Source organism: Neofelis nebulosa, chromosome 12, assembly GCF_028018385.1.
Source record: "Neofelis nebulosa isolate mNeoNeb1 chromosome 12, mNeoNeb1.pri, whole genome shotgun sequence".
NCBI lineage: Eukaryota > Metazoa > Chordata > Mammalia > Carnivora > Felidae > Neofelis > Neofelis nebulosa.
Genome location: NC_080793.1, coordinates 82,323,507 through 82,345,073, shown reverse-complemented (window position 1 = coordinate 82,345,073; position 21,567 = coordinate 82,323,507). Strand labels below are relative to the sequence as shown.

Below are 21,567 nucleotides of genomic sequence, written 5' to 3'. Positions count from 1 at the left end.
GATGCAAAAGTATGCCCTGTACCATGAATGGCAAGGGTACCACACTGTGTAGGGAGCCGTTGCACTATGCCCTTGGATATATATAGGAGAAGCACGAGGGCTTTGTCTACTTTTGTCCTTAATGGAGGACTCACTCCAGATGCTGTGTGAGATTTGGTGGTGGTTATTCAATTTCGGTGGCATCAGAACCACCTGGGAAACTTGGTGACAGTACAAAGGCCTGGCCCCTGTCCTGCTTCAATGTATGGGCCTCTACATGATTTATTAGCTCTCCAGGTGATTCTGATATACGCCAAAGTTTGTGGAATCGCTGTTCTAGTAACAAAGGTTCGGGTGGGCTCACGCGACAAAATCGGAAAATTTACAGTGTATAGTCATCATTAGGAAATCAGCTTAAATTGTTTTGCTAACGGAGGGTAGCAAAATGTATGCTTCCTCAGCTTTGCTATGGTCAACAGCATACATTTGTAAGGGGTTCAGGGTTAGAGGTGGCCCACTGTATCCTCCCTATCAAACCCATAGCCTTAATTGCTTTATTGATCTTTGTATCCCCAGTGCCTTTTATAGTGGCTGGTGTGTGGTAGGCATTCAGAAAGTTTGCTGGTAAGAATGTGAATGAGTAAAACAGTGAAATTAATGGATGTGGTTGGGATCAAGTCTCAGTTTCAGGTTTTTCAGTACTGTGTTCTTGTCAGTATTAGAACTAACTGGCCACAGTCTGTGAGTCATCCTGTTTGGGATAGCCCCGTATCACCGTGGAAACTAACTTGAAATACGCCTATCGCTCCATTGGTGTTCTCAGTGGAGTAGGAACGAGAAGGAATGAACGGAGAGCAAATGAAGCAGCAGCCTGAGCACAGGAGATCTTAGTGCTGCTCTTTAGACTCCCTTGCCGCCCCCGACCCTTCCTAGCCCTGCCCATCAAGCTCCACCTCTCCCTTGGCTTGGGGCACAAAGCAGGCTTGGGGACCCAATTTGAGGCAGCTGAGCAAAGCCATCACACTTGGGGTGGAAGCACTTTGTGTTACAGAACCCCTCTCATCCTTGACCTTGGCTCATCATTATCCCAACCAAAATGTCCCTTCCTAAAGATGGTCTTATTCTCCTCCCCAACCATTCTCAGGATTTTGGAATCTCCTCTGAGGACTCTCTCATGAATCTGCCTGTGTTGGCAAGTTAAGCTATCCTCAGGTGGTCAGACAAGACCAAGTGTCTGACTTCTTTATGCAAAGCATGGCAAAAACAGAGAAAAGGGAACTTTGAGGAAGTCTTTAGATAGTAACTTTTCATGCACTGCCCTTTCCATAAACATGAAACTGAATTTACAAATATTACTCATGCAATCACTTTTCTCCATTGTTTTGGGACTGCTTAACAAGGCTGTGGGTTTCTGGATCGTCAGCTGTACCTGACAGTTAGACAGGCCTGTTATTTCAAGAGTCAAAGAACCCTGAAGTCTGGACCCTTCTGGGTCTGCCTCATCTCATCTGCGTCTACAAGGTTGACCCACAGAAGAGGCTCCGCATTTGTGTTATTTTCCTGGGCACTGTGAGGCAGGCAGGGTGGAGAACCCTGGCTGTGAATCAACTGCCCTGGGCTTCTTTCTGTCTGTCCTTCGTAAATCAACTGGTTTCCCTCAAGGCTTCCCTGTAAAATGCGTGCAAATCTATGGCTCCTATGGTCTCTATATAATGCTTGAGTCCCAGGGTTCAGAAAATTCCCTAAAAGATTTTGTGTGATGCTACTGAAGAGCAATCATACCAAGTCGATGAATTTGTGCCTTATTTTTAATCCTGTAAGAATTCTCTAAATTTAAATCACGAGTAACAGCAAACCTAACACCTATGTATATTTTCTTTTGAGAAACCTATGTGTGAACATCAGTTTGAATTCTAAGAACGAGACACCAATATTGCCTTTAGTGAGTGGCAATAATTATGCTTTTGAATTGTCTAGAAGAGTGGGGGGTTATCAGGAAAGGGATCGTGGTAAAATTTGATAAAAATTTGAGACGGGCCAGTAAAATATTTTTGGCAAATGATTTTATTCACAAAGGGCTACTAGGTTTATATACAACAAGAGAAAGTGCTGGAGTCTTTTTTTTTTTTTGTAGGCACTTCTCATATAAAGCTTTATTATTTTCAAGTGATTTAAATGTGATCTGGGCTGAAGTAGGAGAAAGGATTTAGTGAGCGTTCTGGGTTCTGCTTAGCTTTGAGCCAACGCCTTAAAGGAACTGGCCTGCATTTCTGTTTGACCACAAGGGGGCGATGTTCACCTAACCGAAGCCGGTGAGGGTTCCACCAGCATTTAGGTGCCTGTTCTGTTTTATATGAGTAATAAGGCGATGCAAATGAAAACAGCAGATTGGAGGATTTAGAAATAAGGAGAGTCAGATGCCCTTGTTAAAGTGATATCTGGAGGAGGGAGAGCTTACTTTACCAAGTAATGTGTCTGAAAGCCTGCAAGACTGATTGCATCTGTCCTCATCGCCCCCTCCCCCACCAGCACCGAGGCCTGGAAAGCAGAGAAATTAAGGGAACTTAGTTTCACAATTTTCACTAGGAAGAATGGAAACCTTTTGGGGAAGAAGAAATAGGTTTCATATAATTTGTAGAATTGGGTACAATTTCGGCCTCTTGCGACATATCTGTGCTGGGTGAACTTTGAGGGGGCTGGTAACATTGGGGCATGTCTGAGGTGCTGTGCCGATGGCCGTGGCCACTTGTGACCTCAGATGTCACAGATGCAGAGAACACCCAGCGTATGACCCGGCAGTGGAAATAGCGCTGGGCCAGCACGGTGGCCCTAGCTCTGCCTCTCTGTGAACGTGAGGAGATCACTTCCTTCCTCTGTTCCTCAGTTTACACTCTGAAAACAGGCACTTGGGACAGAGTTACTTCTAAGGTCCCGTCTATTTCTAGAGGTCCGATTGTCTGACCACTGCCTGGCAGGCTGCTCTTTTTTTTCTATGCTGCTAGGTCACCGCGCAAAGATTCTTGTCCAGAACTCGCACCGTTGATGGGGTTTCCACTAATCGCCCCTGAAATCTGGTTAGTGGAACTGGGAGCCCAGAGACAGGCATGGTGTTGTGCTCATCACATCTACCTCCTCTGGAAAAAGCAGAGAACGTGAACGGCACCTCATATACCACAGGTAATGTCCAAAAACCTTCTGGAGGAGTCTTCCTGTGCTTGGATGCTTTTCAAATAGGAATTCAAGAATGACACTGGAATAATGCCCCTTTGGTCTGTTGTTTCTATTAGTCTCTCCTCCCTTTTTTGGTATTTACTTTGGCAATTGGTAATGCCTGCACACTTATGTCCCATTTCATGCCTTACCAGCATGCGGCAAGCTGTGTGACTCAAATACTTTGATTCACAGAGTGAAACAGAGAAGCTTGGCTCCATTGGTAGGTACCATCTGACAATCTGAAAACGTTGTCTCTTTTTCTCAAGCCATGAGCCGCTACTCTGAAATTTTCATCCATGCCCTCCTAAAGGTGACTTTTAATTAAAAGAATAGTTTAAATGCATGTATTAGATCGGCTCTTGTAAATAAAATCTTTTTCAGAAGTCAGCTCATGATGTTCACCATCAGATTTCAGCTGTTTGGGAAACACATTTCGTGGAAACTTATAACAAGCCTTCAAAACGGGCTTGTTTCATTCTAATGTATGTCGGGTATAAAATGGTTGCTGGTTGTCAGGTTTACCAAGGAAGAGGGGAGAAAAGACTACTCTGGCAAAAGTTCATGGACAAAGAGGACATTCCCACAATAGTTGGCATGGTTATAGACCGAGCAACCGTTTATTTTATTTTTTTAAGTCTTATTTATTTAAGTAGTTCTATACTGAGTGTGGGGCTTGAACTCACAACCCTGAGATCAAGAGTTGCATGTTCTTCCAACTGAGCCAGCCAGGTGCCCCTAGAGCAGGCAGCCTTTAAAAAAATAAAAATGCTTTTGGAAATCTGCATGAATTTGGCTGATGGGATTATGAAAATGTCCTTTCTTTACCTAACGAGGGTCTGAAATACTTTTCTCCCACCTCTCCATTCTGCAAAGCCCTGTCTTAATTCCCATGTGAATGAATTTTAAGCTATCATAATTTCACAACTACTTCTATATAATACTCAGATATCACCCCCCCCACCCCACCCCTTGGTGGGGAAGGAGAGTCCAGGTAATCTGAAGTCTTAGGACATGTAAGTTAAGAAGGAAAAACTAGTACTTGAAAACATACAGAGGCACAAATTGAGCAGACAGTTAGCTTCTAAAAATGGCAAGTTAGATTTCACGGAAAAGCAGACAGACTCGGGCCACTCTGCTGTAATGTAGCATTGGTGAGTCCCATGGATTTATGCAGGAAAACAGGGGACTGGGTTGGCCTTTATCATTTCAAATTTCTGATTGTTGCTGAATAACAAACTGTTGACCTCATTGCTCCCCTGGTATAAATAATGTGAGATTTTTGAAACTAGCTTGGGAGCATTTCTCCGAATTCAGTTCTGTTGATGTCAAAGGAGAATTCGACTTGGAGAGACCATACTGATAAACGTAGGACCAGCTGATTATTCTTAAATGCACTCCCTGGGTCCGTAAGAGCTCTTTGCATTTTATCTCATAGACATAGCATCAAACACTGTGTTTACGGTTCAGAATAGCATTTTTTATCAGGGCTTAGCACTTACTGGTTCACTTTTTTTTTCTTTTTGTCACAGATCATATCAATTAACATGTAATATAAAGTCTTGTAATCTTAAAGCACAAAGCGCATGCTAACTATCAAGTTCTTTAATTTTGAAAATTGCTTCCACTGCCCAAGGTTTTCTTAGCATTTTAAAGCCTGTCTCCTTTCCCACATAAAAGGATGAATTGTTCCTATAAGCCAGTTCAGAACTATCCTGGACCATTTGTAATCATTTTTTTCCACTTAATAAATCAGTACCTAAATGAATCTTTATGTATTTTTGCTCCAATATTTGGATCACACTTAAAAATAAAGCTGCTCCTAATACTCCTTCCTCCCAAACCCTAACCATCATGGTCTTTCTTGTTAGTTTCTATTACTTTTGGAGTCCATCTTTAGCTGAGATGTTTTAAAAAACCCTTCCCTTAAATATACATGCCTTCTAATGCAAGTGACAGGGGCAAATGTAGGCAGCTAATGAGATTTCAGAAGGGAGAAAATGATATTGTAAAGCAGAGTCCTACAAAGAAGAAAACCTAATAGGAGGGGTTTTGATCATTTATACTCAGTATAATCTAACTGCAAAAATCCCTTTGGAAATCAGTGAAGATATCGAAAAACTAGGAGTTGGAGGTGAATCAGTGACTTTATTTGAAGGCTTAAATTGGCCGATGGCTGGGATTGAGGGACAAAGGCATAGCTGTCGCCCTAGAAAGACTCACAATTCCTGCAGCGACACAGATTAGCTCAAGGTGAGGGGGACAATGTCTTATTTATTATTAAAAAACCCTCAGGACATTTTATTGAATGTGAGCAACATATATCTTGGCAAAGAATATGTGTTAAATGTGTACATTGAATCTTTTGAGACACTTCCCCCTCTTTAGTTGCCAGGCAGTTTTAAGCCAGGATAAATTACACAAAATTGGAAGACTTGAGGGTAAGAGAAATGGCTCTGTTGAGGGCGGGTGTGATTACGGCTCGCAATGCGTCAGATCAAGGGAAGATGTGATCTTGGTAGAATGGTGGTTGCGTTGGATGTACAGATTGCACAGCGACTGTTCTCTTGCTTTCAAAGAACAACAGGCTTCACTCACTCACAACAGATGAAGTATCCTTCAGTAAAGTCATGTGGGGATGAGAGGAAAGCTTCCAAGAGCCAACAGAAGGGGTTTTTGGTTTTTGTTTTGTTTTGTTTTTTGTCCCCTTTACTCATTACTAGCAAAGGTCCAGCTGGTTAATAGGTACATTCTAAGCAGCCCCAGGACCTTTACTTGGCCTTTCAAGGGAAAAATTAAAAAGTGGCTACTTTTCCTAAGGGAAGTTCTAGACAGTGACTCCATATATTTTTTTACCTTACTTTGTAGCTTTCTCTGACTATGTCCTTTGGGCTTTGGTGAAGAATTGCTACAAACTAGTGGGTGGCTGTGCATGTGTGTGTGTGTGTGTGTGTGTGTGTGTGTGTGTGTGTGTGTGTGTTGGGGGTGGGAAAAGCGCCCCCATCTAGTCCATCCTTTGGAGTTGAAACATTAGTTTCAACTGGGAACGGCTGTCAAGGATTCAGAATTAAAGTTATCTCTGGGAGAGCTTGTACGGGGCAAAAGAACACGTACTTGGCTAAGATCAAACACAGCTTTCCTTGTACCTCACTCTTCTTACCTACAAATGGGAATCATACTATATAATAATAAAATAATAATTCACTTCATTGAATTGTCATGAAGATGAAGTGAGCTGAAGCATATAGGAAGCGTAGATTAGTGCCATGCTTCTGGTCGTCACTAAAGGTTTGGTATATTCTTGTTCATCGAAGGACCTGAGTTTGAATTCTACCTCTTTCCTAACCACGTACTACAGTTCTCACCTCCTTACATTTCAGCCTCTATCTCTGTAATATGGGAATCATTCTGCTTCATCCAAACCTAGTGCCTTTTTCTTTTCTTTTTTTTAACCTCCCCTCAAGTTAGATGGTCAACGTGAAAATATATCCTGGAAAAAATAAAGTGTTAGAAGAACGGAATGCACGTATGCATTTTAGTTTCTGATTCTCTGAGACTTTTTGAGCTATGTTTCCTGAGCTCCGTATAGTGTTAGGAGTGACAGTGATGCATCGCATCAGGAGCTGGTATGTGCAGATACCTCCTACGGTTGGTCACACAACATGGAAACCAGCTCCCCGAACAGTGAGGGGTGCAGGGAAGAAAACAGGCAATGGCATAAATCCACACAGCATGGGGCAAAGCCTAGCGTTCTGCTACCTAAAAACATTATATCCAAAGAAAGCATCTAAAACCACGGAGACTGGAGGTAAAACCGCAGCTGCATTGTAAGCAAAGATGTCATAGTTAAAAGGCAACACACACAACAGTGTCCTGAAATGAGGCGTCTCGCAGGGACAGGAGCACTCTGGCAGTGCATGCAAAACACAGGCGCTTTCTAATCACAGGAAGCAGTCAAGACAGGGCCTCTGACCTGCAGTCGAGAGGGTTCTTACCTTTTTGACATCCCTGACCAAGTGGTACAATGTATTTGAGGGCCCATGTCTCTGAAAACAATAAAGAACAATCAGATGGTTTTGCTAGTCAGGGGCTCTCATTGGCAAGGCAAGAAGGATCTGGAAGGAAGGGTTCTGGCGGAGGAGGGGGTCGTTCTTCATGATGAGCCTTGTTCTAGTTGCTCAGCTGTACCTGGCTCTTCCAAACACACACACTGGCAGAATTTGGGATTGTGGTTCCTCAAGAAAGAGCATTTGAGTTCTATGTTCAGTCTTCGTAAAGGAGGTTGTCAACCATTTTGTTGTTGTTATGATAAGAACATTAAAGCCTAATCTCATAGCAACTTTCAATTATACAATACAGTGTTGTTAACTATAGTCACCATGCTATACATATGACCCCTGGAATTTATTTGTCCTATAACTGAAAGTTAATACCCTTTAGCTAACATCTCCCATTTTCCCCACCCCTCAGCCCCAAATATCTTGAGGATCCTCTACACTGTGTTTAAATATCTGGCTCCCTTTTCAAATATTAATTGACCACATGTGCAAGTATCTATTGCTGGGCTTTTAACTCTGTTCTGTTGGTCTATGTGTCTGTTTTTTTTTTTTTTTTTAAAGCTATTTTATTTATTTTTTTTTTAATTTTTTTTTCAACGTTTTTTATTTATTTTTGGGACAGAGAGAGACAGAGCATGAACGGGGGAGGGGCAGAGAGAGAGGGAGACCCAGAATCGGAAACAGGCTCCAGGCTCCGAGCCATCAGCCCAGAGCCCGACGCGGGGCTCGAACTCACGGACCGCGAGATCGTGACCTGGCTGAAGTCGGACACTTAACCGACTGCGCCACCCAGGCGCCCCTCTATGTGTCTGTTTTAATGACAATACTATACTGTCTTGATTCCTATAGCTTCGTGAAATAGTTTGAAATCAGGAAATGTGATGCCTCTACTTTGTTCCTCTCTCTCAAGATTGCTTTGGATATTCAGGGTCCTTTGTAGTTCCATGTGAATTTTTAAGACAGTTTCTTCTATTTCTATGAAAAAATGCCATTGGAATTTTGAAAGGGATTGCACTGAACTTATAAAAAGCTTTGGGTGGTATGGACATTTTAATATTAACACTTCTAATCCATGGCTATGGGATATCTTTCCATTTACTTGTGTCGTCTTCAATTTCTTTAATCAGTGTCTTACAATTTTTACTTTATAGATCTTTTACTTCTTGGTTAAATTTATCCCGAAGTATTTTACAGTTTTTTTTTAACATTTATTTATTTTTGAGACAGAGAGAGACAAAGCGTGAACAGGGGAGGGTCAGAGAGAGAGGGAGACACAGAATCTGAAACAGGCTCCAGGCTCTGAGCTGTCAGCACAGAACCTGACATGGGGCTCGAACTCACAGACCTCGAGATCACGACCTGAGCTGAAGTCGGCCACTTTACCGTCTGAGCCACCCAGGTGCCCCTATTTTACAGTTTTTGATGATATTGTGAAGTAAATGGGATTGTTTTATTCTATTTTCATAGAGTTTTGTGTTAGTGTATAGACATGCAACTGATTTTTGTATATTGATTTTGTGTCATGAAACTCTATTGGATTCATTTATTATTTCTAACAGTTGTGTGTGTGTGTGTGTGTGTATGTGTGTGTGTGTGTGAAGTCTTTAGGAATTTCTATATATAAGATCACGTTATCAGCAAAGACAGTTTTACTTCTTCCTTTCCACATTGGATTCCTTTTTCCCCCTCCCTCTGTTCTTTCTTCTCCCTTTCTTCCCTCCCTCCCTCCCTCCCTCCCTCCCTCCCTCCCTCCCTCCCTCCCTTCCTTCCTTCCTTCCTTCCTTCCTTCCTTCCTTCCTTCCTTCCTTTGTCTGACTGCTTTGGCTAGGACTTCCAGTACCATGTTTAATAGGAGTGGAGAGAATGGGCACTATTAACTTATTCCTGATCTCTGAGAGAAAACCTTCAACCTTTTTACCATTGAGTATGATATTAGTTGTGAATTTATCACAAGTAGCCTTTGTTATATTGAAGTGTGTTCCTTCTATATCCAATTTATTGAGAGATTTTACCATGAAAGGATGTTGAACATTGCAAATGCTTTTTCTGCACCTATTGAGAGATTTGATTTTTATCTTTCATTCTATTAATGTGGTATGCCTTTATTGATCTGCGTTTATTGAACCATCCTTGCATTTAGGAATGGAATCCCATTTGATCATGGTGCATGAACTTTTTAATGTGCTGTTGAATTTGGATTATTAGTATTTTGTTGAGAATTTTTCCATTTATATTCATTAGGGATATTGGCCTATAGTTTTCTTTTCTTGTAGTGTCCTTATCTGGCTTTGGTGTGAGGGTAATTAGTGCTGGCCTCCTAAAATAAGTTTGTAAGTACTGCCTCCTCTTTAATGTTTTTGAAAAGTTGGAAAAGAATTGGGGTTAATTCTTTAAATGTTTTGTAGAATTCACCAAATTCCCCTGTGAAGCCACCTGCTCCTGGGCTTTTCTTTGTTGGGAGGTTTCTGATTACTAACTCAATCTCCTTACTTGTTATTGATTGGTCTGTTCAAATTTTTCTATTTCTTCATGATTCAGACTTGGTCAGTTGTACATTTCTAGGAATTTATCCACTTCTCCTATGGCTAATTATTGATCTTTATTATGGGGATGGAAGCTGGGGCCTCCTAGTCTTTCTTTTAATTCAGTCTGTTATTCTTACTGGAAGTTTTACTATGCAGAACTAAGAAAACTCTGCAGAGGACATAGAAACCTGGAGCCACTCTGCTAACCTGTTTTCTAGTTCCAGCATCAGGAATGAGATAGAGCCAGTGTGGCAGCCTCTAACACCCACCACTGGCTGGAGAATAGGTCAATAAGTTCCATCTTATTAGTGCTGTGGGTGGTGGAACAGAGGAGCATTATGACCAATGAGGAGAAGAATAACCTCTGAGACAGAAGTGTTGGTTCAGTACTGGCTTTCTTTTTAACTTAGGAGTTTTGTGGTCTTGGATAAACCAATTCCCTTCTTGGCCTCAGTTTTCTTATCTGTAAAATGGAGGAAAACAATGTCTACTCTTTTTAAAAAAAATTCCAAGTAAAAATTTATTGACCTTGATTAAGAATATTTATATATTTAATACTGCTTCTGATTTATCATAGGAATTACCTCCCCAACATGTTAATCACAGATGGATTGAAAGAGTATTTGGGAAATGGAGCAATGTAGTTTATGTAAGGATACCACATTAGAAGTCTACTGGAGAGCCAAAGGAGTTTGTCCTGGTAGAATGTGAAATTAAAAGAACAAGTAGCAAAAACTGTTGAGTAGGTCCAGAGCCTTTGGGAAGAAAGTTTTTCTTAACCTTCCTCATTTGTACTCTCCAAATACCTTGTTCTCCTCTTGAAGGTTCCAATATCTACTCTTTAAACTTTATTGGGTTTTAATGAGTCTCAGCTCAGAGCCAATGTACTTAACTCACTGAATAGTATAAAAAACTTCATAAATAGTAGTTTTTCTTTATGGTTACTCCTTGGTATCCCTAGTAAACGAATTGGCAAATTATTACATGATACAAAAAATATTTTGGGGCAACTCCAAATAAGGAGTATTTTACATTTTATTCCATTTTGGTGGCAAGGGGATGAATGATGGTAGCTCTGAGAATAACAAGATGATGCAGGATAGTTAATCGGTCTCCTTTTGATGCGTTGAGTTAAATCAATTCTCCTCTGCTTGCCTCAAACACCCTCTGGGCTTATAGTATAAACTGTGTTCTAATTCCCAGAGTCTTGTGGTTTTGTGTAAGAATCTGAGAATGTTAGCTTTCCACTGACAACTGAGCAGTTAAAACAAGTGGGATCTTGGTGACTTGGCGTTGTCGTCTACAGGTCTAAGGGAGTATTTGTGGAAAATGATCCATGCATTTGGAGGGGAGGGGAGAGACTCACAGGCATGTGGGGGGCAGGAGAAGGTAAAACAAAAAATACAGAGAAAATAAAAAGCGCCTTAGCTTGGTCCTACCGTATTGTACAATTCCTCTAGTCTGGAGATGGTGAGAAAACGGTGCATGCTTACTCCATTCTCTATGAGTAATTTCACAAAATCCACTCTGTCCAGAACTAGGGCATCCAACATGGCTTGCTCCAAAGACCCCACCTGCAAATCAAGTCACTGAGTTAGTCTGCCCCAGGGTCCAGGGATGCAGTTGCTTGGTACTGTTCACCTGAACAGTTTAGAAATGGATGCCTTTGACATCTGGTAAACCTTCAGCACATCCAAGAACATGCTGGCAAGACTGTTCCCACCTCCACTTTTGGGACAGCCACAATCTCTCTTGTGTTTTGGGGTCTGTCTTTGCAAATAAAATTCAAGGTTTCTAGTTCCAAAAGCTATTTCCTCCCTGACTCTCTTTTTTCTTCTGGATCCCAAGAACGTGCAAGGGTGTACAAGGTTTTCCTTTCCCAATTCTCTGACCAAACTTCTGCAACACTAGTGAAATGCCAAACTGGCTACTTTGCTGCCCTCATTTCCCTCTTTCTGAGGCTCTGAATTAGCTCCTTGGCCACCTTGAAAAAAGGGACCCTAGCAAAGAGATCAAAAAGTAGGCTCAGAGCACCTGGGTGGCTCCGTCGGTTAAGCGTCCAACTTCGCCTCAGGGTCATGATCTCACAGTCTGTGAGTTCGAGCCCTGCGTTGGGCTCTGTGCTGACAGCTCAGAGCCTGGAGCCTGCTTCGGATTCTATGTCTGCCTCTCTCTCTGCCCCTCCCCTGCTCACATTCTGCCTCTCTCTCTATCTCTCTCTCTCAAAAATAAACATTAAAAAAAAGTAGGCTCTTCTGTCTTTTCATTGTTAGACTACCTTGACTCTGTCTCACCCATTTCAGTGCAGAGACCCTCAATTACGTAGGCTCTTTGGTCTGTTTACTGGGGTTTTATTTAATTCCTTTCACAAAAATTTCCCAGTGTCCAGACTCCTTGACCACTCTTTCCACACTAGCAATCCATTAGCAGCACTATAAAGACAGGGGCTCAACCGGAGGCAGAAGCTCTCTGGGAGAAAGGAAGGGTTAAATAAGACCTGCCCATGAGGGCATTGCCCTTCAGTTATTCCGGGCACAGAGATCAAATTTCAGACTGCTGGCCGCCTCTTGGGGACACATGCATAAGCCGCCCAATAGCCAATTTTCCAAGTTTTTATTTTTGGTAGTGTCAATTGAGGGAAACACACCAAGAACAGTTATATAAAGCTTTGGTTGCCTCTGTGTGGTTGTTGGGGATGGGGAGGGCCTGTGCTCAGCCACCAGGACCAGATGGCACCTGCTAATTCTGCATCCCGAGGTGCGACTCAGCCATGTGCTAGCCTGGGGTGGCCACGACTCAGAAGCAGCGACCTCCAAGACAACCAGAAGCAAACTGCTAATTCCACTCCTTCCTTAATTTTAATTGATACCATTTTTTGTCTTATACGGGTTTTTTTTTGTTTTTTTTTGTTTTTTTTGTTTTTTAGACGTGTAAAAGAAATGGCATCGGTTGCAGCTGAAAATTGCCATCAAAGTCCACTCAGAGATGGGAATGTCTGGAATGTTTGCAGTTGTGCTTTGTGGCGTCTTCAACCAGGTGGCAGTGTTTTCCTAAATATGAGAAAGGGGCTGAGGCTCAGGATGGCTGCAAAGGAACATTTCCATCCTAGAGAAATGGGAGCAGTTTCTCAAGCTGCTCTCAGAGACTTCTTAAACAAATACACTTGCCCACGCGAGTGGGCTTTCCAGGGGGTGATGACATATACTCTACCGGCCACTGCTGCCCATAAATAAAGATCTGGCTGCGAGCGATGTCCACTCTGTTCCAGGCTAGAGCTAAGCTCAGCTGGTCCGGGGCCGAGGCATTGGCTCCTGTGTGTAGACAAGTAGGGGAAAAGAGTGGGAGAGAGAAAACAATGATCAGTTATTATGCCGAGAAGACCTACTCCATTACTCTCTGGTCAGTCCCCCTCTTCCTGGGGAGTAGACTCAGCTGTACAGCAGGGGTTCCCAGACTCGGTACTGTTGGTATTTGGGGCAGGATAATTGTTTACCGTGGGGGCCGTTTTGTACATTGTAGACTACTTAGCAGCATCTCTGAATTCAATCCAGTGGATGCCAGTGACACCCCCAACCTCCACCCAAGTCACGACAATCCAAAGTGTCTCCACATGCCACCAAATGCATCCAGGAGGAAGGAGACAAAATCAGCTCATTGAAGACTACTGCTCAAGTGTTGCTGTTCAAAGTATGGCCCACGGAGCCAAGCAGCAGCAGAAGCAGCATCACCCGGGGAACTTTTTAGAAATGCAGACCCTCTGGGGTGCCTGGGTGGCTCAGTGGGTTGGGCATCTGACGCTTGGTTTCGGCTCAGGTCATGATCTCAAAGTTCATGGGTTTGAGCCCCGTACCGGGCTTCAGCCTGCCAGCGCGGAACCTGCTTGGGATTCTCTCTCTCTCCTTCTCTCTCTGCCCCCTCCCCTGCTGATGCATGTGCTGGCTCCCTCTCTAAATAAATAAATAAATAAATAAATAAATAAATAAATAAATAAACAAACAAACAAACTATATATATGCAGACCCTCAGGCCCTACCCTAGATCAGAATCTATATTTTAACAAGATCTCAGATGATTCATGCACACATTAAAGTTTGAGAAGCGTTGCCCTGCGACACATTTTGTTTCTACTGGCCAATCTTTGGTGCAATGCATCATTCAAATTGTAAGTCGCATGGTAACAGTGTCCTCGTATCTTAGTGAGCCAGCTTTGCCACTCTACTGAAAAAGAGTTAAGAAGATCTTTTAAGAGAATAAAAAGAAATGACTTAGGTTTTCTTAGATTTGTGGGTAGAAGCCACCGGAATAGATTTTTAAGTTCTCCTTTCATTTTCCAGACTCGGTGGCTAGATCTGTGCTGTCCACCTGTGGCTGTTTAAAACTAAATTATTTAAAATTAAATAAACTTTAATGCTTCAGTCACACCAGCCACATGTCAAATGCTCCGTAGCCATATGTGGCTGGTGGCCTATGAACTGGAGAGTGTTGATTCAGAACAATTCCATCATCACAGGATGTTCTATTGGAATAGAGCTGGTCTAGATCGACGCATCCTGTCAATACACGTAACCTGCCAAGCAGCTGGGTGTGAAGCCGAGAATGGTAGGTGGAGATAATGCTGGGCTACCGTCAGGGGACCAATGTCTGCTATTTTGCAGTTATGTGACAGCGGACCTCTCTGTGCCACTGTTTTATCATCTTGTGAAACGAGGACCATAAGAATTATCCTGTTTACTGACTAGAATGTGAGACTAAAATGAAACCATATAGTGAACGTGCACATGTAAACAGGGTTTTTGCAATTGACATCCTTAGTACCCTGAACAGGAGACGTCCCTAAATATTTGTCTGATTCCATGTTGCTAGAGGTCCCACCAGCAGGGGAGCACAGTACAGAGACAGCACTCTTAACATGGCTCAGATTTTTTGGACATCTAATATGTGCTAGGCAAAGTATTAGGCACTTCCATGTATTATCATATACAATGTCCCCCCAAATCCTGAGAAATGGGTCTTATTATCTCCATTTGATAGACGAAGATACTGAGGTCCAGAGAGGTAAAAAAATCACGTAGCTACTAACAGAAGGTAAACAGAAGAAGCATTTATCATGCCAGAGGTGAGATTCAGCCCCAGTGAGTTTTTCCTTCATTCCATGTGTGCGGATTCTGATGTTTGTGAGGGAAGGAGGGACAGCAAATGCTAGTCCTGCCCATTTTCCTGAATTCTTCAGCACCGGAGTGCTGTAGATAGGGCTGCTGGTGATCAGACTGTATCGGTGATTCCCAAAGTCTATTGCACAGTAGAATCACCTGGGAAGCTTCTAAAACATCTGTATGCCCAGAGTGCACCCCAAAACAACTACATCACATTGTTTGGGGTGGGGGCCAGGCTCTGATAGTTTTAAAGATCTCCAGGTGTTTTCAATGCGCTCCAGGGCTTGGGAACCACTGTGCTACATGCCTCTTCTGCTGCCTCCCTTTGCCTCTTTCCTCTTGGCTCTGAGATGTTGAAGTTAAGAATTAGGGGAGCAAAATGTTCTCTAGAGGAGTGCTTCTCTAATTTGAGCATGCAAAAGAATAAGCTGGAGAGCTTTTTAAAACAGATTCTTGGGCCCCACTTCTAGAGATTAAGATTTAGCAGATCTGGGGTGGAGCCTGAGTTTCTGCATTTCTAAAAAGCTCCCAGGTGGTGCTGGTGCTGATGATCTGAGACCTCCCTTTGGATAACAAAGGCCCCAGAGAGCTGTGTGCCACATTCTCTTCACAGGTCAAAGGGCATTTTTGATTCTGGTGCCCATGCATTGATGGATTCAGTATACTTGTAGTAAATTAATTAGCGTTTGGAATGATGAATATTAATTCAGTTCATACAGGGATTTTTCTATTAAAATTATTTATCACCTCGGGGTAACATCAGAAACTGCAAACTAATACTAGGGTAACTGGTGTAAATAAGTGATAAATAGGAACGTGTCAAAATGTACTATCATCACTTTTAAGGAAAAAAAGTGAAGGCTCACTGGGGCTGCATTTGGAAAGGTAGCACTCTATACTTTCCTTTGCTTCCTTAGCTGCTCTGCTGGTCGTGGGTGACCTGCTGTAATGGTTTAATCATTCCCTTTGCCATCTGTATGCCACAGATTTGTATGTCACCCAGTCAATGGTCGCAGCACAGTCTGAACAGGAACACATAGGAGGAAGCAAAGTCATTGACATTACATTAAAGTCAATGTGAGTTACCTGAATGTAATTACCTAAGTGTCAAGTGAAAGCAGGAAGCCAATGAGTCTTGACTTCTCAAAAATTGAAAGTACATCAAGAATGATCCTGGGTGACAGTTTGGATCAGAGGTTCTCAGCCAGGGTGACCAACCAGCCCAGTTGCCTAGGAGAGTCATGGTGTTAGCACTGAAATTTCCACCTCCTGAGAGAACCCTCAGTCCCGCACAAACCTGGATGGGTGGTCACCCTATGCTCAACTGCGTCTATATTTTGGAATTGCCTGAAAAGCTTAAAACAGACTGATACTTGGGAGCCATCCCAGAGATTCTGGTTTCATTGGTCCTGGGCACTGCAGTTTTTAAAAGCTCCCCAAAAGCTTTTAAGAATAAGAGGTCTTTAACCTTCCCTTGACATTAAAATCATGAAGGCAAGGTTAAGAACCTTGAGTCTAGACTAGATAATATATTTTCATTCACTTATTCATCTGTTTATTTATTAATTGATTTACACATTAAAAACTACAGATTTCATGCCTTCTCATATGGCAGGTATGATGCCAGTATGAGGACCAAGATGAGTAATGCAGAGTCCTTTGTCTTGAGAGCTTACATTCTAGAGGAGGGGTTAGGTCTGTAATTAAATACATCATCTCGTGCTCAACAGATATTGAATACCTTCTGTGCCAGGAACTGTTTTAACACTGAACATCCCATGGTGAAGAAGGTAGCTGAGATCACTCTTTGCACAGAACTTACTACTTACTTCTACTAGAAGAGCAGCACTCAGAAAATAAATGAACAAACTAAGAAATAGTATCCTTTCTGATTGTGTAAATGCCATGAAGGAGCAGTGCCATTCCCAGGAGTGGGACCTGTGTCTATAGGAACAATTTGAGTCACTCCAAATCAATGTGGCAGCACCGTTCTGGCTACGCAGACTCACATGATGCAGGCAGCTGGCCAGGCTGTCCTTCTGAAACCAGAGCTGGATATGAAACCATTGGATATCTTTGTAGGTACAAGTCTGGGTGTCCTGTGGGGCATCTGGTTGACCCTGTGTGGGAACTAGAGGGTTGGAAGGTGACTTGAAATATTGAAATGGGTCTGGGGTCCATGAAGATCCTGGTTTGAGCTAAGGGTTATGCCACCCATATGACACTGCCACCCTGGCTCATGCCAGATCCTAGGAGGGCATGAAGAAGGCCCTTGAAAGCACTGGTTTAATGGTGGTACTGAGAATGACCAAGGTGGTGGTAGAGGGTTGAATGGACAGGAGACCTCCCTGAGAATAACATTTGAACTGGACTGAAATAATTAGAAAATGCCACCATGTGAAGGACTTGTGGTGGTTGGGGTGGGGAGAGCACTCCAGGTAAAGGCAATATCGAGTATAAAGGTCCTGATGTGGGAATGAATACAAGTAGGTATAAGACATAAAAAATACAGTTTTATTATTTCCTCTTTCTGCAGGAGGCTGAAGAATATTTAAGTGCATACATAATGGTCTTAAGCAAGGGATTAATTCACTAGATGGATGAGATGAAGAAAGGCATTGTACGAAAAGAAACAGCCTAGGAAAGGATTGGGAAAGTTCAATACCCCTGTAAATTTAGGCAATTCGTGGGAAGACAGTGAGGAAGATTCAAAGCTTGAGGTATATGTGAGTTAGCAGAGAGAGCTGAAGCCAGAATGGAAGGACTTATAAATGATATTGGAGGAGTCTCCCTTTATCCTGGAGACACAGAGAAACCACTGGAAACACTTGTTTCAGAAATAATGTGTCAGATGTACATCTTAGAGAAATTCCTTTGGCACCAGTGTGAAGGGTGGATTGGAAGGGACATTGGACTGGAGGGAGAAAGAGTAATAAGGAAAGTATTGCAATATTCTAGGAAAGGGATAATGATCTGAAGGAGCAGTTTGGATGGAGGGATATTTATAAAGCACAATGGATAGCTGTGAATGAGAGTTTTAAAGTGAGGAGCAAGAGAAGTCAAAAGTGGTCTCCTTGGGGGCCCGGGTCCATGATGGCCAACTGAGATTGGCAATGTAAGATAAAAGCACGCTTTGAGGGGCAGCAAAATTGCAATCTTGAATATAATGAGCTTGAAATGCCTGTGGTATAGCCATCCAGGTGGGAATGACCAGAGGCCATTGGATATTGAGATGTGGGGCAGGGGAGGGATTAGGTCTGGAGACAGAGATTTGGAAAACATTGCGTGAAGGTGATAGGAAGAGAGAAGAGGATTGGTCATGGAATAACACCAACATTTAAAGGCTATGAAAGTAAAGCAAATCTTTAGAAAGAAATCACACACTCACACACACACATTCAACAGAGATATAGGAAGAGAACGTGGAGATCATGGTGCCTTACACTATAGGAAGAGAGGTTTTTAAGAAAGAGGAGGTGATCATTAGGTCAAAATCTGCAAAGAGGGTAAGTAAAAAAGACTGACTTTCCTTCTCTATAACTTTTTTTTTATTACAAGGCACCAGCTATATGTCTATTAGTTTATTATTTATTTCTGTCCCCAGAGCGTAAACCTCAAGAGGCCAAGGAGTTAGTCTACCTTATTCACTGCGGTATTCTTAGAGTCCAGAGCAGTGCTTGGCACATAACAGGTATTCAATAACCATTTGTTGAATGAATGAATGAATGAATGAACCTCAAAATGTGCATTAGATTTGGCAGTTAAGAAGTCTTTGATGATGGGGTGCCTGGGTGGCTCAGTAGGTTGAACATCTGACTACAGATTTCTTTTTTTTTTTTTTTTTTTTTTTAATTTTTTTTTTTTCAACGTTTATTTATTTTTGGGACAGAGAGAGACAGAGCATGAACGGGGGAGGGGCAGAGGGAGAGGGAGACACAGAATCGGAAACAGGCTCCAGGCTCTGAGCCATCAGCCCAGAGCCTGACGTGGGGCTCGAACTCACGGACCGCGAGATCGTGACCTGGCTGAAGTCGGACGCCCAACCGACTGCGCCACCCAGGCGCCCCTGACTACAGATTTCTGCTCAGCTCATGATCTCATGCTTGGTCTGTTTGAGCCTGGCATTGATCTCCATGCTGACAGTGAAGAGTCTGCTTGGGATTCTCTTTCTCCCTCTCCCTCTGCCTCTTCCCCAGCCCTTCCTCTCTCTCTCAAAATAAATACACATTAAAAAAAGAAGTCTTTGACAATGTTAGTGTGTGCACCTTTAAAGAATATGGGAATGGAAGCATATCTGTAATCTCTTCCTTTAAGGAAATTGCAATTGAACCAGAATGGAGGTGAGTTGGGATAAAAAGAGAGCTATGACAAGTGTATAAATCACTATATCAATGAACAAAGTGGTAAATGTTGTAGAAGCTGTACATATAAGCCCAGAGCACTGCCTCAGCAGTTGAGTACTTGAAGGAGGAAGTAGAATTTGATTATAGTATGGAAGGATGGTGGAGATTTGAACAAATGGAGTGTGTGTTAGGCTGAATGATGCCCCCGCCCCTCAAAGATGTGCATGTCCTGATCCTGGGAACCAGTGATGTTACTTTATAGGGCAGAGACTTTACAGATGCAATTAAGAATTTTGAGTTGAGAAGGTTATACTAGCTTATCTGGTGGGCCCAATGCAATATGATCACAAGTGTCCTTATAAAAGGGAGGCAACGAACTCAAAGTAGTGGTAAGACGTGTGAAGATGAAAGCAACGGGTTGGACTGATACAGGCAATGAGCTCAAGTCAAGAAATGCGGGCAACCTCCAGAAGCTGAAAAAGACAAGGAAATGATTCTCTCCTGAAGCTTTCAGAAGGAACATAACCCTACTGATCCCTTAATTTCAGATTTCCAGCCTCCAGAATCATAAAAGAATAAATTTTTATCATTTTAAGCCACTAAGTTTGTGGCAATTTGTTATGGGTAGTAAAAGAAAACTAACACTATTGGTGATTAAAAATATTCTTGTAGGTAGACCATCAAGATAGGAAGGTACAATAGAGATGAGAAAGCAAGAGTATTTTACACCTTGGCTGTGTGCACAGCAGGGTTCTCAAACTTTAACATGCATATGATTCATCTGGGTTTCTTGTTTAAATGCTGCTTCTGTTGGGGCGCCTGGGTGGCTGAGATGGTTAAATGGCCGACTTCAGCTCTGGTCATGATCTCATGGTTCATGAGTTTGAGCCTCGCGTCAGGCTCTGTGCTGAAAGCTCGGAGCCTGGAGCCTGCTTCGGATTCTGTGTCTCCCTCTCTCTCTGTTCCTCCCCCGCTCGCACTCTGTCTCTCTCTCTCAAAAGTAAATACAGATTAAAAAAAAAAGTTTTAAATGCTGATTCTGTTTCTGTAGGTCTGGCGTGGGACTCCTAATTCTATTTCTTTACACAACACTCATTAGTTTTCTACTGTGAACAATGATTAATCTTGTTCACGCACCCTTTCTCCCTTTTCTCTCTTCCACCATTCCATTTTAGAACATACCATATTTTCAGTGTTTTAACTGGTTCTGTTCAATATGCTTACATTTCTATTACTAATATTTGAATTGTCAGTCTTACGTTATATTCCTTATTTTAGTAGGCCAAGATCCAGGTATTATAATGAGTCGAAATGCCTACTACCTCTATCTCTATCCTTCTTCCTCTTAATTTCTTTTTGTTGTTGCATTATTTCTACTGTGGAAGGCAGGTGACACTTACATTCCTTTCTGTTACTCAAAGTGCCATTTTTGTTTTTATCTTAGTTCTGTTAGATTCTAGTATCAATGGCTACAATTAATGATTTTGCCAGAGTGTACCCAAGGATCTCTTAGTTGGTAGGCTGCATCTTCTCTAGGAGTTTTCCCAAGAGAAAGTCATGGGGACAATCTAGAGTTCTAGAATGTTTTAAACTGTTTGCTTTTTCTCTCAATAGTCTTGATAGTTGAATGACACTGACTTGATATCAAAATCTGTTGCTCTATTGTCTGCTGGCATTGAATGTTAATATAAAAAGGTTTGTAGCCAACCTGATTTTTTAATCTCATGAAAGACTTGATCATTTTGCCTGGTGGCCCAAAGTCATCTTTATTTTATTTGAGGCTCAGTAACTTTAGTAGGCTGTGTCTAGTTGTTGGGGATTCTGAATCAGTCTTTCCTGGTTCAAGGTGGCCCTTTCAATATCTAGATCAAAGTTTCAAAATTTGTTTAAGGAAAAAATTCTGAAATTGTATTTTAAAATATTTTCTTTGATCCATTACTTTGATTTTCTTCTTTGGAGATAGCAGTTATGCTTATGTTGGATCTCCATTTTCTGTCTCCTATAAATATAATTTCTCTTTAATCTGAATTAACTCTTTATTTCCATTGTTTTTCATTTCCATTCCCTTCCTTCATTTCTATACGTTGTGTCCTGTACTGCTTTGTTTTTCACAATGTATATTTGATCTTGCAGCCTTTCTCAATTCTTCTGCAATTCTGTGATAATTTCATGTCCTCCCTTCTACTTCATTCCCGAATGCTACTCACGTTATATCTCCTCCTGTTGCCTCAACTACTCTTACCTGAATTTTGGTATTCCAACTTCGAAGTATTTCTTCATAGATAAAGTGCTTTGTTGC

The 21,567-nt window shown here is 42.1% G+C and overlaps 1 protein-coding gene across 11 annotated transcripts in view; it reads right to left on the bottom strand.

Moving 5' to 3' along the window:
* TRPM3 (transient receptor potential cation channel subfamily M member 3) overlaps positions 1-21,567 on the bottom strand; it is a 796,659-nt gene that overhangs the window by 82,255 nt on the left and 692,837 nt on the right. For all 11 annotated transcript variants that reach the window (XM_058695709.1, XM_058695711.1, XM_058695713.1 and 8 more), the window contains 3 exons: positions 12,983-13,083; positions 11,212-11,346; positions 7,185-7,235 (listed from right to left, as the gene is read on the bottom strand). In XM_058695709.1, coding sequence (XP_058551692.1) covers positions 7,185-7,235; positions 11,212-11,346; positions 12,983-13,083 — 287 coding nt within the window. The remainder of the gene's footprint in view (positions 1-7,184; positions 7,236-11,211; positions 11,347-12,982; positions 13,084-21,567) is intronic.